General features: G+C 42.9%; 1 protein-coding gene across 1 annotated transcript in view; it reads left to right on the forward strand.

The window, feature by feature from the left end:
- Nucleotides 1–16,215, forward strand: part of igsf9bb (immunoglobulin superfamily, member 9Bb) — an 831,812-nt gene that overhangs the window by 707,748 nt on the left and 107,849 nt on the right. Inside the window, exons 9-11 of the mRNA XM_085967995.1 lie at nucleotides 1,414–1,554; nucleotides 7,209–7,325; nucleotides 13,449–13,599. Coding sequence (XP_085824121.1) covers nucleotides 1,414–1,554; nucleotides 7,209–7,325; nucleotides 13,449–13,599 — 409 coding nt within the window. The remainder of the gene's footprint in view (nucleotides 1–1,413; nucleotides 1,555–7,208; nucleotides 7,326–13,448; nucleotides 13,600–16,215) is intronic.

Raw genomic sequence — 16,215 nt, forward strand, 5'->3', positions numbered from 1 at the left:
AAATTGCAGAATCGGGGGGCAGGAACCCATCCCGCCCCCAACCTGCCTCCGTGCCAATGTCCCAGGAGGCGGGTACCCGACCTGTGCTGGGAGCTGCCTCCCCGAGGTAGGAAGGGGATTAGTGCCAATTAACTGCCTGTTAACAGGTAGTTAACAGGCAGTTTTTTTTACCTAATCCCTATTTTTAGCCCTGAAGTGTGGGCTGTCTGACGGCTCCGAACCACGGCAAGTTAGCGAGGTGGACTGTCGGTCTGCATGGGTTGGAGGGGCCGAGATGTCCGTTGTGCAGGTGAGTGATGGGTGCATGTGTGCAGAGGTAAGTGTGTGAGACGTGTGTAAAGTGTTTAAATAAGTTTTACTTACCTTTACTTTCTCCTGCAGGCTTCCTTCCTTCAGTTCTCGGGAGTCCCTCAGCTCACCGGCACAGAAAGCAGAATGGCCGCTGAACTGTCAAAAGCTGCAGCCTCTGCTTTCTGGTCTGGAGAGATTTCTAACTGAGTCTGAGTAGAAGGATTCAAGTTAGAAGACAGATTGTCAGTGTTTGACAGCTTCACATGAGCTGTCAAATGCTGATTTTTCATCTGTCAAAAGCTCTTGACAGATGAAATGTCAATTGTTGACATCACCAGTAACCAGGTGTCCCTTAATTAGCCTGCTGAGCCCACTGGGCAGGCTTAACAAGGTCAATCAAGGGAAAATCACGTGGGTTGGCCACAAGTCGATGGAGGCGGGACTACAACCCAAAAAGTGGGAGTCCCGCCTCCATCACGTCCCCATTGACAAAATCCAGCCCATTGTGTTTATGTAGCGCCTCAGTCCATCTCCAAGCGCTTCACAGCCAATGAATTGCATTTGAAGTGTGGTCACTGCTGTTTCCCAGGCAAATGCTGCAGCCAGTTGTACACAGCAAGGTCTCTCGAACAACATTGAGATGAATGACCACTCCATCTGTTTCTCTGGTATTGAATGATGGATGAATCTTGGCCAGGACACCACGAGAACTCCCTGCTCTTCAATAAAAGGAGCCATGGGATCTTTCATGTCCACCTGAACGGTCAGATGGAGCTTCAGTTTAACATCTCATTTGAAGTTCCAGCCTAGATTATGTGCTCAGGTCCTGCAGTGGGGCTTGACCCACAGCCTTCTGACCCAGAAGTGAGAGTGCTGACCCTTGATCGGATTTGCGCCTACGGTGGGCACGGCTTAACGAGGAAATCCTGACTTTGAACTATGCACTGTGTCACTTCTATCACATTAGGGTGTGCAACTGAAATAAAATCTATCTGGCACCTGACACAAAATCTATCTGATACAGCATTATTACGAGACTTGCTAAAATACTGCTTTACTAGGGTGTTCTGGTCGTATCCTAGTTGGTTGGTTTTCATCATTTACAGTAACTTTTTCCGGCAGTATCACGGTTGGAATTTGCTCAATGACGGGACCATCACACTGGAAGAAGCTACAGAAGAAGCTCTTGGCACTTACACCTGCGTGCCTTACAATACTCTAGGTACCATGGGACAATCTACCCCTGCTCGACTGGTGCTTAAGGTAAACTCAAACTGATTAATCCATTCTCGTCTATAGCTTAATGGAATAAGATTTTCTTTGATCACGCTGACAACCATCTGCAGTGCCCATTAGTTCAATTAAAATGGAAACTCTGAATTCTGGGTCCCAGTGAAATGATGAATGTATGTTATTCAGAAGCCAGGCTGTTGAAATATATCACCAGCTACAGTTACTAATGACAAATTGTTAAAGTTTAAAGGGTTCACTATCAAAATAATAATGCTCAATGGTTAAAAATACTCTTGTTTTCTTGCCCAATTTGTCTTGCTCACCTTCTTCTCAATGGTCTGTTTGTAAAGCTTAAAACACCAAATGATAAACAATGCATTGGCCACTCACCATGCCTGGTGCTTCTGCCTTGAGTATAGCTCAGTGTGAGCTCCTGCAAACATGTAGATAAGGTGTCCATTCGCTCCCATATGGTACTGTGTGGCTCAACGATGTCTCTGCAGCAATTCCTGTACATGAACAATATAATATGATTAGGCAGAGTCAACACGGTTTTATGAAAGGGAAATCATGTTTGACAAATCTGTTAGAGTTTTTTGAAGATGGAACTAGTAGGATGGATAAGGGGGAACAAGTGGATGTGGTGTATTTGGATTTTTAGAAGCATCCACATAAGATGCCACACAAGAGGTTATTACACAAAATTAGGACTCATGTTATTGGGGGTAATATATTAGCATGGATTGAGGATTGGTTAATGGACAGAAAACGGAGAGTAGGAATAAACAGGACTTTTTCAGGTTGGCAGGCAGTAACTAGCGGGATACTGCAAGGATCCGTGCTTGGGCCTCAACTATTTACAATCTATATTAATGACTTCGATGAAGGGTCTGAGTGTAACGTATCCAAGTTTGCTGATGATACAACGTTAGGTGGGAAAGTAAGTTGTGAGGAGGACGCAAAGAGGCTGCAGAGAGATATAGACCGGTTGACTGAGTGGGCAAAAACATGGCAAATGGAAGTTATCCACTTTGGTAGAAAAAACAAAAAAGCAGAATATTTTTTGAATGGTGAGAGACTGGGAAATGTTTGCACTCAGAGGGACCTGGGTGTCCTTGTACATGAATCACAGAAAGTTAACATGCAGGTACAGCAAGCAATTAGGAAAGCAAATGGTATGTTAGCTTTTGTTACAAAGGGATTAGAGTGTAAGGGTAAAGAAGTCTTACTACAATTATACAGGGCATTGGTGAGGCCACACATGGAGCATGGTGTACAGTTCTGGTCTCCTTACCTAAGGAAAGACATACTTGCCTTGGAGGAAGTGCAGCAAAGGTTCACTAGATGGTTCCTGGGATAAGGGGATTGCCCTATGAGGAGAGATTGAGTAGACTAGGCCTATATTCCCTAGAGTTTAGAAGAATGAGAGGCGATCTAATTGAAACATATAAAATTCTTAAGGGGGTTGACAGAATTAATACTGGGAAAATGTTTCCCCTGGCTGGGGAATCTAAATCACAAGGCCACAGGCACAGAATAAGGGGTTGTGAATCTTTGGAATCCTCTACCCCAGAGAGCTGTGCATGCTCAATCGTTGAGTATATTCAAGACAGAGGTCGATAAATTTTTGGGAACAAAGGGAATTAAGGGATATGGGGATAGTGCGGGAAGGTGGAGTTGAGGTAGACGATCAGCCTGATCTTATTGAATGGCGGAGCAGGCTCGAAGGGCCAAATGGTCGGCTCCAGCTCCTGTTTCTTATTTCTTATACAGTTAGTTGTATTGTACACCTCAAAACCCAGAAGAGCTAGGGGGCTAAATTTGGTTGATTTGCACCTCCTGTTAGCGCCCCTAACGGGGCGCAAATCAACTAGCGTCTGGGCGCGGCACCGCTAACGCCTCCCGCAAAATTCAGCAGGAAGTTAGCGGCGGTGTCAACCGTTAGCGCCACGTGACGCCGTTCACCAGCAATGACATCATCGCCGTGCGCAGCACCCCGCTTGCACCCTGCCTGTAATATTGGGTGACGCCGCCGACTTAACGCCGGACGCTATGCCCGACGGGGTCAGGGGGGCCCACCTGTGGCCAGGGCGGTACTAGTTAAAGGGGAGGTGGCGGGCGGCCATTTTTGTTTGCCAGCACCTGCCCCCGTTGCTCTCCCCGGCCCCCGTGAAGTCCCCCTGCGGGGTGCCGGCTGCTCGCCGTGAGCCCGGCACTCCTCTTGAGTGCCAGGCTCGTTTGCCAGCACTCCCGATCCCTGGTGGCCCAGCTGGGCACCAGGACGCGCTGCGCCAGGCCCCTCCTCTTTAAGAAGGGGAGGAAGGCCTGCAGTACCGCGGCGTGATGTGCCACAGCGCATGGCGCTGCCGAATGTAGCGCCGCAGTTTTGGCTCGCAGCGCCACAAGAGGGACGCGGGGCGCTTCCAGTAGCGCCCCTCCTCCCTCTCGGGGCGCTACCTGGGAAAATTGGCCGTGGGAGCACTAACTTTTTCGGGGTGCTAAAATGTTTTACCCCCTAATATTTGTGAGTGGGACTGTCCCAGTCATGGGAAAACCATCATCCATGTACAACAGTCACAGAAATGTGTAGAGTGCCATAGATTTGCACCAAAAACTGCCACTTTAATCTGCTGACCTTGATAGAAATACGTTAGGTGGTTTTCAGTTGCCCTCTAGAATTGGATACAGCTCCAATACGATACACGTGTGATATCTGGCTGTAAGAATTAGGTGTAGCATAGGTGAAAGATTTAAGAAAGCACAATCCCTTGTTTTTCCATTATAAGCGAAAGGGGGTCAAAATGTAACAACTGACTCCTTTTCTTCACACCCTTCAACTGGCTTACTGGTAGATAGTCAACTACTTTGGAAAAGTGACCAGCTTTTTTAATGTTGAGAGACCGAGGGGAAGGGTTAAGGTTCATGGTGCAGGACACCACCAAGGTTGAAAAGAGTAGGAGAGAAGAGTAGCGCAAGTTCAGTAATGAATAGGCAACTCCAACCTTGGGTTTTAAACTCAGAATGGTAAGCAATCCCATAGTTATGAAGTGGTAGAACAAAAGAGAGTAGGAGACTGCAAGACAGTGAAGGTGCAGAAAGGAGGTGAGTGTGTCGAAAGACTTATTTGAAGGAACAAGGAAGGAAACTACTTTTCCTGTACCTTCCATGTTCCTGTACTTTCTGTCTGCTGCATGGAATGAAAATTGCAAGCATTCCATATTTCAAGATGTGTGTGCACTAAAAGTTAAAAGAATGCCAAATGAAAGGATATGGGCATTTGAAAGCTAAATAATTTTGAAAGATAGAAATACTGTCCCATTAAACACTTTTTGATGTGGAACTGACTGTTCATTCACACCTCAGACTCTCAGCTTTGATGTTCTCCTGCAGGAGGAAGCCCGATGGTGGTGGGGGGATGGTCCATTATAACAGAATGCTGGACTCTAGCCACCGTGCAGTTCTAATCAATTAGTGTGCATGTTCTCCAAGCCTTTCCTTTCAAAGCCTTTCTTCACTTGCAGCCCTTGATTAAGCAGTGACTGGAACCTTTCAGGAGAAATGTTACCTTGTAATTGGTAATGAGCTTGAAAGAGCCTCAACTAATCACCATAGTACAATAAGACCTATTAGAGCAGAATATGTATTGCAGCCCACTCACTACAGGGACCAATGAGCAGACAGAATGAGCTGTAGTGTATACTGATCAATAGCATTTTAAAAGGTATTTGTGTTTCCCTGGACAATAAACAGAATCTCATGCTGAAATTTTATTTTTTGTTAAGTATAAAATGATTGATGTTAAGACGAGTTATAAATACCTTTTCCATTCAGTTCATGTCAACAGATATCAATAATTCATTTTTATTAAGTACTAGTTTCCTGCTATCTTATTCTACATTCCAGTATTTGCTGTTCTGGTTGTGACCGGTAGTTCTAATATTACCGTTTTGCAATATAAGCTAAGGTTCACGAGATCCCCTTTGTAAGGCTGTATTTTGAAGACAAATGCAAAGTGCGTTCCAGTGAGGTGTGTGCTGTAAAGGATATTTACATTGTTTTCTTCATAGAAAGGGAATGATAAGCACTGCAGTCTGCATTAGAGTCTGATGCTAACACAGTTTCAGTTAACCCAAGAAGGGTCAAACCCGAAACGTCAACTCAAATTTCTCTCCACAGATGTTGCCTGACTTGCTGAGTTTTTCCAGCATTTTCTGTTGTTATTTCAGTTAACCCACCTTGCTTCATCTCTCCCCACATTCAAAGTCTCCTTAAAAGCCACCTCTTCGATTCCACCTTTGGGCACCGTCCATGATTCCTCTCAACAACGACAACTTGTATTTATATAGCGCCTTTAACGTAGTAAAACGTCCCAAGGCGCTTCAGAGGAGTATTATAAGACAAAAAATTTGACACCGAGCCACATAAGGAGAAATTAGGGCAGGTGACCAAAAGCTTGGTCAAAGAGGTAGGTTTTAAGGACCGTCTTAAAGGAGGAAAGAGAGGTTTAGGTAGGGAATTCCAGAACTTAGGGCCTAGGCAACAGAAGGCACGGCCACCAATATTGTGGCCATCACTCCTTGTGTTTATGTTCACGTCCAAATTGTGATGTGGTTTGGGCATTTTGTTGCATAAAAGGTGCTATATAAATGTAATTCTGTTGTCATTACGAGATAGACGATATTCAACCGAGCAGTGTATTAATATCACCACAAGTGGGGCTGAAGAGAAAGCTCATGTCTGATAATGTCACCGATAAAGCTGATCATGGTCAGGCGTGCGAGAGGAAATACCTTGTCCAACCAGCCATTCTTGTTTGAACCTGGACAAGTATTTGCAGGCTATTCGACATGGCATATTAAGAAAACAAGTTTTGTACTTCTAAATGCTGTTGGACAAGGGGAGTCAAGATCAAGTGTTGTCTTTAGGTGAAGTGAGGTTCAAGGGCTGGATAATCAGACCAGGGAATGCCAATGTAATTCAGTCTCCATTTTAAAGTGATATATTCTTCCCTTATCTTTATATTTCTATTATAAATTCCGATATCAATATTTCTAATATAAAGTGCCTATGTAAATCATACAATCATAGAAGTTTACGGCACAGAAGGAGGTCATTCAGCCCATCGTGCCTGCGCCGGTCGAAGAAGAGCTATCCAGCCCAATCCCACTTTCCAGCTCCTGGTCCGTAGCCTTGCAGGTCACGGCACTTCAAGTGCATATCCAAGTACTTTTTAAATATGATGAGGGTTTCTGCCTCTACCACCCTTTGAGGCAGTGAGTTCCAGACCCCCACCGCCCTCTGACTGAAAAAAATTCTCCTCAACTCCCCTCTAATCCTTCTAACAATTACTTTAAATCTATGCCCCCTGGTTATTGACCAATTTCTTTAAATCTATGCCCCCCTGGTTAAACTTGCCGTATTGTAATTACCCCTTCATGGGCAGCCAGCAGAAGTCTTCGGAACAGCTATCAGCATTTAAATTGGGAGCATTACCTTAAATGTTATATATAAAGAGAGGGAAGAAAAAGAGTCATGGGCTGAGAATGATTATATTGGGTAATTAACATAATAAGTGACAATTTGTATTATTATTGTTTGCACAGTTCCTATGATCGCTACTTTGCAGCAATGGAAAGTAAAGTAACACCGGTGAAAAATAACTTCAAACCATTTCTGTTTGCCAGGATCCTCCTTATTTTACGGTGCTACCAGGCTGGGAGTATCGGCAGGAAGTCGGCCGAGAACTGGTCATTCCATGTGCTGCTGCAGGTGATCCATTCCCAGTAATCTCCTGGAGGAAGGTATCTGAGTCTTTGTTTATTTTACTTAACACATACTAAGCCGTCAGGGAGGTGCAGAAGCCTGCCTTTCCTTCACTCGTAGAGAACACGAGCAGGCCACTGGGTCACATTCGTGACTCTGTCCATGTTTATGTGAAAATTGCCAAATAGTGGCCTTACTCATGAACACCAAAGGCATCAATGAATCATATGGCTCTTTAATATCAGCCTCCTCTCGGGACTTTTTCCTTTTTCAATGTTTGCACCCATTGTAGCTAAATTGGAAGAACTTAAATGCTCAAGTTGTGTTTAATAAATTATCACTTTTTTGAATGAAGGTTTTTTTTAAATTCTCGTAAACAAAAAATAACACTGTAGCAGAATACATGGTGCTATATAATGCACCATAACTGGACGGAAGAGACATTATTTTGCAGGCAATGATCAGAACTTCCACCTCGTGAGTACAAAGATGCTTTCTCACGAATTTTAAAAAAAAATGCCTCAAATATCGATGAATTTGGTGCAGGGAGAGGAGATGGATGTCATGGGGGAGGGTTTGCGAGAACGTGGGGGTAGAAACAAGCTTTATTTGCAGAGGAAGCATGAAAAGCGTGGAAATCAAAGCAGGGGCAGGATGCAAACAAGAGGTGTTTTACTTGTGGAATTCCTTTTAGTATTGTACAAATATTGCACAGGACAATCACATTACTGTGGTGTGTTGCCCTAACGTATTGAACTCTTCTATTATTATTGCTTTTACATGTAGAAATGGCAAGATTTTTCAGTTTTTAAGACACCTGCCCCAAAGGAGCCTAACCTGTTGAGGAAGCTCTTCCAAGCGTCATCTGTTTGGAGTTTATTTAGTTTATTTTATAGCAGCGGTTAGTTTCACGTGTTTGCGTAGCTCACGTGTGAATTTCTGCTCTTCATCTCTTTGTCATATATCTGTGATTGTTCAAGGACCATGAGTTGAGGAGCAGAGTGCACAACCCAACTTCGACTGGAAAGAGCTATTTTTTCAAGAGATAGCTGAGGGAGAACGTTCAACAGCTCTGCGTCCATAACTCCTTGCTCTGTGCATTGGGAAAATCAATTTGCAACTGCAGTGGAGCACGCCAACTACAAAGGCACTTAATCATAATGTTCAAGTTTCCACCACGAGTGATGATAGATAGATAGATTTCTGAGAAAAGCCGTTTGATTAACTACATGGTTTTGTGAGATAATTGAATGTATTTGATTCAGATTGAAAAACGATCCATGCTCCGATCCCCAATTCTGTCCAGAGTTGGCTGACCTCAGTTAGGCAGCAGCTGGGCTGCTACAGTTAGCCCCAAAACTCCTGGGGTAGAATGAGAAAATCAACCAGATCCCCATTCCTGATGGCTATCCAGTGAAACACACTGGAAAGGGCAAGTGTGCAGATGTCAGGTAAGGGCAGGATTCGGTTAGACATTGAGACCTGCCATAGTTGAAAATCTTGCACATAAATAAAGAACAAAGGCTTGCATTTATATAGCATCTTTTAAGACCTCAGGACATCCAAAAGCACTTTACAATCAATGAAGTACTTTTTATTTTGAAGTGTAGTCACTGTTGTAATGTAGGAAATATGGCAGCCAATTTGCACACAGCAAGGTCCCACAAACAGCAATGAGATAACTGACCAGATCATCTGCTTTAGGGGTTGGTTAAGGGAGAAATATTGGCCCAAGACACCAGAAGATCCCCCCTGCTCCTCTTCATATAGTGCCATAGGATCTTTTACCTCCATCTGAGAGGGCAGACGGGACCTCAGTTTAACGTCTCATCTGAAAGACAGCACCTCTTACAATGCAGCACTCCCTCAGCACCGCACTGAAACGTCAGCCTGGATTATATATGAAAACTGGCCACTTGATAGAGGTACCTGAGGGTGGCCAACACCTCTGGAACTGCACAAAAGCTCAAACCAGCACCATCAGGAGAGAAGGGAAGAGCATTACAAAGTATTTACAGCCCAACAGGTCCATGCCGGTGTTTATGCTCCACACGAGCCTCCTCCTGCACCTCTTTATCTCACCCCATCAACATATCCTTCTACAGGAAACTTTGTGTTATCCGGAGGCTAAATGTCCGGCAAGCTCGAGCCACCGGCACAAATCAGGAGCCATTTTGTGAGGTTTTTTTTTCTTCTCGTGGCTTTTTTTTCAATCTCGTGGCTTTTTTTTCAACAGTCAGGCTCTGCAAAGTCTCTGTAGCTTAGCAACAGCTTCAGAGAGACGCTTCCAAAGTACGGGCCGACTGTTTAGAAGCTGCTGCTAAGCAACAGTGTTTATTGTCAGATACGGAGATGAAAAGCTCCGTATTCTTCAACATTAACGCTGGTGTGTCTGGCAGTTTTGAGGAAACGGCAACAGCTCGGTCCCGTCGGTGCCGGATAGCACAAAGTTTCCTGTATCCCTTTCTCACTCATGTGCTTATCTAGCTTCTCCTTGAATGTATCTATGCTATTCATAGAATCATAGAATAGTACAGCACAGAAGGAGGCCATTCGGCCCATCGAGTCTGCGCCGGCTCTTTCGAAGAGCAATCCAGTCAGTCCCACTGCCCCCACTCACTCGCCTAAATGCCCCAAAATAAAGAAAGTTTAATCAGTTAATTAGGTTTTGAGGCCAAACTTTACAATTTTATATGATGGAGGCTATCCGTTAATGTTACACATTAAGATGTTAACCGTTAAATGCATATAATTCCTAATATTCCTTCCTAACATCTGCGAGAATCAGGTTTAATAAGCGGGAAAATAGCACATTTAAAACTGTGAGAGAGCGGGTATAAATGTTCACCCTGGGGACGGATCATTTCTCTGTTTCATTAAAACCATTTTTCTATCAAATAAAAAGGGCTTCAGGGAATACGGGCTGATTGAAATTTCTTGTATTAAGAATTGAAATGCGTCCTGGTTGTTTATACAATTACATGAATGCTTCTTGACTGTAAATTACCTAAAAAGATGTGTGATATTGTTTTCTGCATTCCCAGGAGGACAGAATATAATTGCATGCTACAAGGTAGTTTATTTTTAAGTCCCGATTTTCCCCTCTTCCCCCTGGGTGATTTCCCAATATGGCATTGGATTCCAAGTGAGCTCAAAACAGCTGCAAATCACTGCCTAGTTAAAGAAAACAAAAACTACCCAAATGGCTGTTTTACGAAGCAGTAACAAAGGTGCAGTGTGCAACAATGGAAGCTGCTTTGTAATCGGTTGTAAAATTTTGATAGTCTAATCCGCATGTCTGCCGGAGCCCATCTGCCAGTTCAGCTGCTTCAGGGAGCAGGAAGGCACCGAGTAATTCGGCTTTTGTGAGAGTAAGATGCTTATCAGCTCGGGACGCAGAGCTGAGTCTCTGCTGGTGTTAGTGGGTTCAGGCCTCTTCTGGCTGTTTCTGGTCCTTCAGTTGAGCTCTCAGTGCACACAACTGAGATGAAATTGATGTGGCTAGCTGCTTCTCGTCTTGTACCCTCTTTATACTGTGCGATTCACAGTGGTCTGTTGCATGCTGCCTTCAGTAAACCACACGCAAAATTGTGGTAGACTATGCCTGGCTCTATCCCTAACTCAGACGGGGATTACGCTGCAAGACCATTTCCAGGCACTGCTTCTACAGTCACGTAAGCACCTGCCGCAGGAAGGACATCCAGAAAATCACCTTTCCTTTCTAACAGTTTAAAAAAAAATGTTTTCTTCGTGCAAATTAAATATATAATGATTCCGTTTTTCAATTGAACAAATACCAACAAATTTCCCAGAGTGCACAATCTAAAGGAAGGTTCTGATTTTCTGTACAATCTTGTATATATCAAAGAAAAAGCAGCAATACCTCGTTTATTTCATTCATTTTATTAATCGTAAATTAAAATAGCAATGATCACCAGAGTTCCCTGCAGCTGAATGGAAATATTCCCAAAATCCTACTGACAGATCTACCTGGTTAACAGGCTGAGTATTTTCCAAGCAACACCTTTGAGACATGGGAAGGAGTGACAATGCACTTGGAGGCACTATATCTCACTGGCTAGCCCATTGCTCAAGAAGCTCTGTACAACACACTAAATCCCTAGGTGAGATCACCAAAAACACAGTAATATCTGTGAAAAAGAGTGCCCACAACAGACACTCTGCAGTTGACCCTTACAAACCTGTCCAAAACATTGTTGAGAAGACATTGAATAGGATGGGTGGCCGTGGACAACACTGCTTCACACTTTTGAGATAAATAGGTTCCCATTTCCTCTTACATGAAACTTGGAGCCTGGAATGCACATCAGAGGCTTAATCCAGGATTTGGCCACTTAATTCCATATTTTCCAGCTTCTTCATGAGGGCTGCAAGAGGCACTAGGACATAAACATTATTTAAGTCGATGAAAATAATGTAATTGGGTTTTCTCCAAGTTTTATGATGCTCTGCAAACTCATATAAAGCTACAACCTTCCCTATACGAGAGCAAAATCTAGCCTGTTCCTTCGTGAACCTCCAAAGCATCCAATATGTGAACCGCAACAATCAGAAGAATCACATTAAGAGTCATTGATATCAACAAGATTTCTCTGTCGTCTTTGGGTTCGCATCAGGGCTTGAGCACATAAACTAAGCTGACACTCCAGTGAATTATTGAAAGAGTACCGCATTGTCAGAAGTGCTATCTGTCAGATGAGACATTAAACTGAGAATCCAGTGACCTTGTCTAGGGGTATAGGTAATGTTCTAATGATCTCTCCCATTGTCCTGACTAACATCCCTCCCTTACCGACAGTACCAAAGACAAATTAGCTTGTCATTCATTATTACTGATTTTGGAATTTAGTGTCCAAAACAGCCACCACAATTTCCTCCATAACAACAATCACTACATTAAAAATGAATTCCTTTTATGCAAAGCACTTTGAGATGTCATGCGGTTTCTTTTATTGAACCAGGATAAGTATAATAGAGGCCAGTTTTCCATTTGCCCTCTCGGGTGGACAAAAAAGATCCCATGACACTATTTGAAGAAGAGTTGGGGACTTCTCCCGGTTTCCTGGCCAACATTTATCCCTCAACCAACACCACTAAACAATAGGTTGGCCCAGATATTCCGATCGCAGGCCTCCCGCGAGCGGAGGACTGCGATCTGGAAAAATTTGCGCCCTTACCTGAGGGCTCCTGGGAGGCGCACAATTCCGCTGCTGGGCCTCTCCAAACTCCAAGTGCGCAGGGCCCACGTATCCCAGAGGCGCAGGTAGTTCGCAGCGGCCCTGGGATCACGTGGGCCATGGGGAGCCAATCGCAGAAGGGAATCTCCCTTCATACACTTGACAGGAAGACCTGTCAAATATATGAATGGAGATCACCCCAAAAACATAGTAAAACTTTAAATAATTTTTTTTTAAAACATCACATTTTTAAAATGACTTGAAATTACAATAAATTAACTATTTTAAACAAAAATTTAAATTTTTGAAAAAATTATTAAAGTTTTTTATGGGGCTAAAATAAACTTACCTTTTTTAAAATTATTTTTAAATGATAAATCAGTGAAAATTTAAAAAAAACTTTTTTCAACTCTTATCCTGGTAAAAGCAGGCCTTACGCCTGCTTTTACCAGGCGTAAGAATTGTAAGGGTTTTCTGCGGGCGGAGGGTCTCCAAAAAGCGGAACTCTCTGCCCGCAGAGGCCCTGCTCCATGGCAGCTGGAGGATCTGTCAAGAGCTTTCTTGACAGATCGGAAATGCCGGTTTCCAGCACATGCGCAGTGCATGCCTGAAACCGGCATTTCCGATGTCCCTATGGGTGGGTACACAGCGTGTACACACCCGTAGGGATTGGAATATCCAGGCCATTATCTGGCCATTTGTCTCATTGTAATTTGTGGGACCTTGCCGTGTCGCATTTGCCTACAACAGTTGACTGTACTTCAAAAGTACTTAATTGGCTGGGAAGCACTTGGGGACATCCTGAGGTGCTATATCAATGCAAGTTTTTTCTTTCAAATATGTATGTATAATTATAAAACATAAATCAAGTGTAAGATCAGTTTAGTAAACGTTAGGATCTGAGAAAGTAGGAATGTCCTGGCCTGACCTGTTGTATGCCTTTGGTTTGTTGACTCTTTGAAGGTAGGGAAGCCCAGTAAAAGCAAGCACAACATCCTTCCAAGTGGCAGCCTGCAATTCAAAGCTCTCAACAAAGAGGACCATGGACAATGGGAATGTGTCGCTACTAACGTTGTCACAAGCATCACTGCCAGCACACATCTAACTGTAATCGGTAGGTATGGCAGGATATAACATGTCTACGGACTACACGTTTATTTCACCTGTATCATGAGGCATATAGTTGCTGCTACTTCATGTGTTACAAAATTCTGGCATATATGAACAACTGTGTGTATAATTAGTTGTCGCAAAAATAATAATTAAATGCTGGTTTTAGGGCCAATTTATAGTAGGCCCTGTTAGTAAACTGGGTTGTACTCTTATTCATTGGTGTTGCTGTTTTCTTGAAACTGCTTATTACACCTGCATTCTAGGAAGCCAAACTGCTTCAAGTAATAAAGCAAAATTCACCGACTCTTTTTACAGAATTGGGCATATGCTTGAATCTTACAAGATCTCCGACCTGCAGTACAACTGCAAATACATATTTTGATTTTCCTTCAAACATTGCACTAGCTTCATTGTTGCAGATTATTTCCTTGTACCTGAATGTTGCGCATCTCCATGCCTTCCACTTGTCTCACTTTTGGAATGTTTGTAATTTAACAACGACAACTTGCATTTATATAGCGGCTTTAACACAGTAAAATGTCCCAAGGCGCTTCACAGGAGTGTAATCAGACAAAAATTGACACCGCGCCAAAGGTGGAGACATTTGGACAGGTGACCAAAAAGGTAGGTATTAAAGAGCATCTTAAAGGAGGTGGACCCACTCGGCCCCTTCAACCACCATCTGCCCCACCTGTGACAGAGACTGTAGGTCCCGCAGTGGACTCATCAGCCACTTGAGAACTCATTTTTAATGTGGAAGCAAGTCATCGGAGGGACTGCCTAAGAGAGAAGAAGAGAAAGGAGGTGGAGAGGTTTAGGGAGGTAGCTCCAGAGCTCAGCACCTAGACGGCTGAAGACACGGCCGCCAATGGTGCACTAATTTGAATGTGAATTTTTCCATTTTGCACACTGGCCGTCTCTGTGGGATTTCAGTGGAAAGGTTGTCAAGCTGGTGCAATTTGTGCCAAATTATGGGCAGTTTTGTGCTACGGGTCGACCTGCCTAACTGGGCTGCCCAGCTTAGTTCATCCATGCAGAAAGATCCCAAATCCCCCCCATTGCAGCATCCAATTGGTTCTTGATAGATTGCAACATGTTCACCTCCACTACTATATCACGAGCCCATTCCATGTAAGTGCGAAGAAGAACCTCCCGATAATCGATCCTAAATTTGCCTTTTACTGGTCTGATGTCCATCAGTATTGAAATGCGTGCCCCCAGATCTAATTTTTTTTAAAAGGTTAACCATTACTCTTGCATAAATGGAATAATTGCTATGATGAATATGCTTTATTTAGATTTAAGCCATCAGTTTTTTTGCTCTCAGATTTCCTGGGAAAAGAAATGGAGATGGCAGCTCCCACATGACAAACGATATTGAACACAAAAAAATGCAGATACTGGGAGAGTGTAAAAATGGGAGTGATATGGAGGTTATGGCTTTGAATGAGAATGACACTCTTGGCCCAGTCTCAGTGTTTGAAATATATTCCATTGCAAATATTTGTGTTCAAAATTAATACAATTTTTTAAAAGGATAACTGGCTTAAGCAAGAATATTTTTGACAATCATGCTCTTTATGCTAGCTCCTCACTGCGATTTTTAAAAATCAAGAAAATGCTCTGATTTACAATTTTAGGTGATAAGCAGTAAAAATATTAATTGTATTTGAATTTAATTAATATTGTATTGTGGTTCAGTTATTGCAAAATGTAATTTAGTAAACTTAAACCAAAACAGTGAGTGTTTTTTAAAAATATTTTATACAACAAAATTATTGAACTAATTATTGTTTGTTTATTTAGTATCATTACAAGATAATAATTTTTAGAAATCTGATTATTTAAGTCCAAGGTTTAAAGGGACCGTGCAGGTTTATTTTATTTTTCCTTTCTTAAACTAATATGAAACTACGGGACAAATTTTCAATTATTTTGAACCATTGAATCTCATTTTCTCTTCAGATTTAACAGGAGGAGGTGGTGGGTATATAATGGTCGATGAAGCCCTGACATGCATCCAATAAATAGCATTCTCCCAAAAAATAATGTAGACATTTTAGTAAAGCGACAAAAGAGACATTATGAAGCTGAGGTGGGACAGTCAGTGTAAGAGGAGCAGCACAAAACTGGCAATCACAAAACGAATTCTTAAGTCATAATGCCCCTCTTGTTAGATCTCAATGCCACAATATACAGTGGATTACTGCAACTCTTCAGCAGGAAAGTAAGGACGACCACTACAGGCCTCAGACTATGCAGGACCTGGAGGGTAACTTGGGATTTGCTCAATTTTTTTGTCAAGCCACCTACCACAAAATGAAAACCTTTTGACATTTATACAGTTAAGTGGCGCGCTAGCGACTTAAGAAACGTTAAAGGACCTCTGTTACAGTTGCATTGGATCTTGCTGCTGTTTTTTGGTAGTTGTAACAAAATTGCATTGTTGGAAGAAACGGCCATTTTCCACTCTTTTTTTCACCAGAGGAAAGTACAGCTCAGTTTTCAGAGTCGGAACAATTGGCGCTTAACCTGGGCAAACTGCTTAATCGAAGCTGACTGTTTGAAGTGTCCTTTCAGTCTATTTGGTTGTAATCGGAAAATAGCGCAGGATATT

Source organism: Somniosus microcephalus, chromosome 26 (genome assembly GCF_052327205.1).
Source record: "Somniosus microcephalus isolate GS21.2 chromosome 26, FLI_Smic_1.0, whole genome shotgun sequence".
In the NCBI taxonomy this organism is placed as follows: Eukaryota; Metazoa; Chordata; class Chondrichthyes; order Squaliformes; family Somniosidae; genus Somniosus; species Somniosus microcephalus.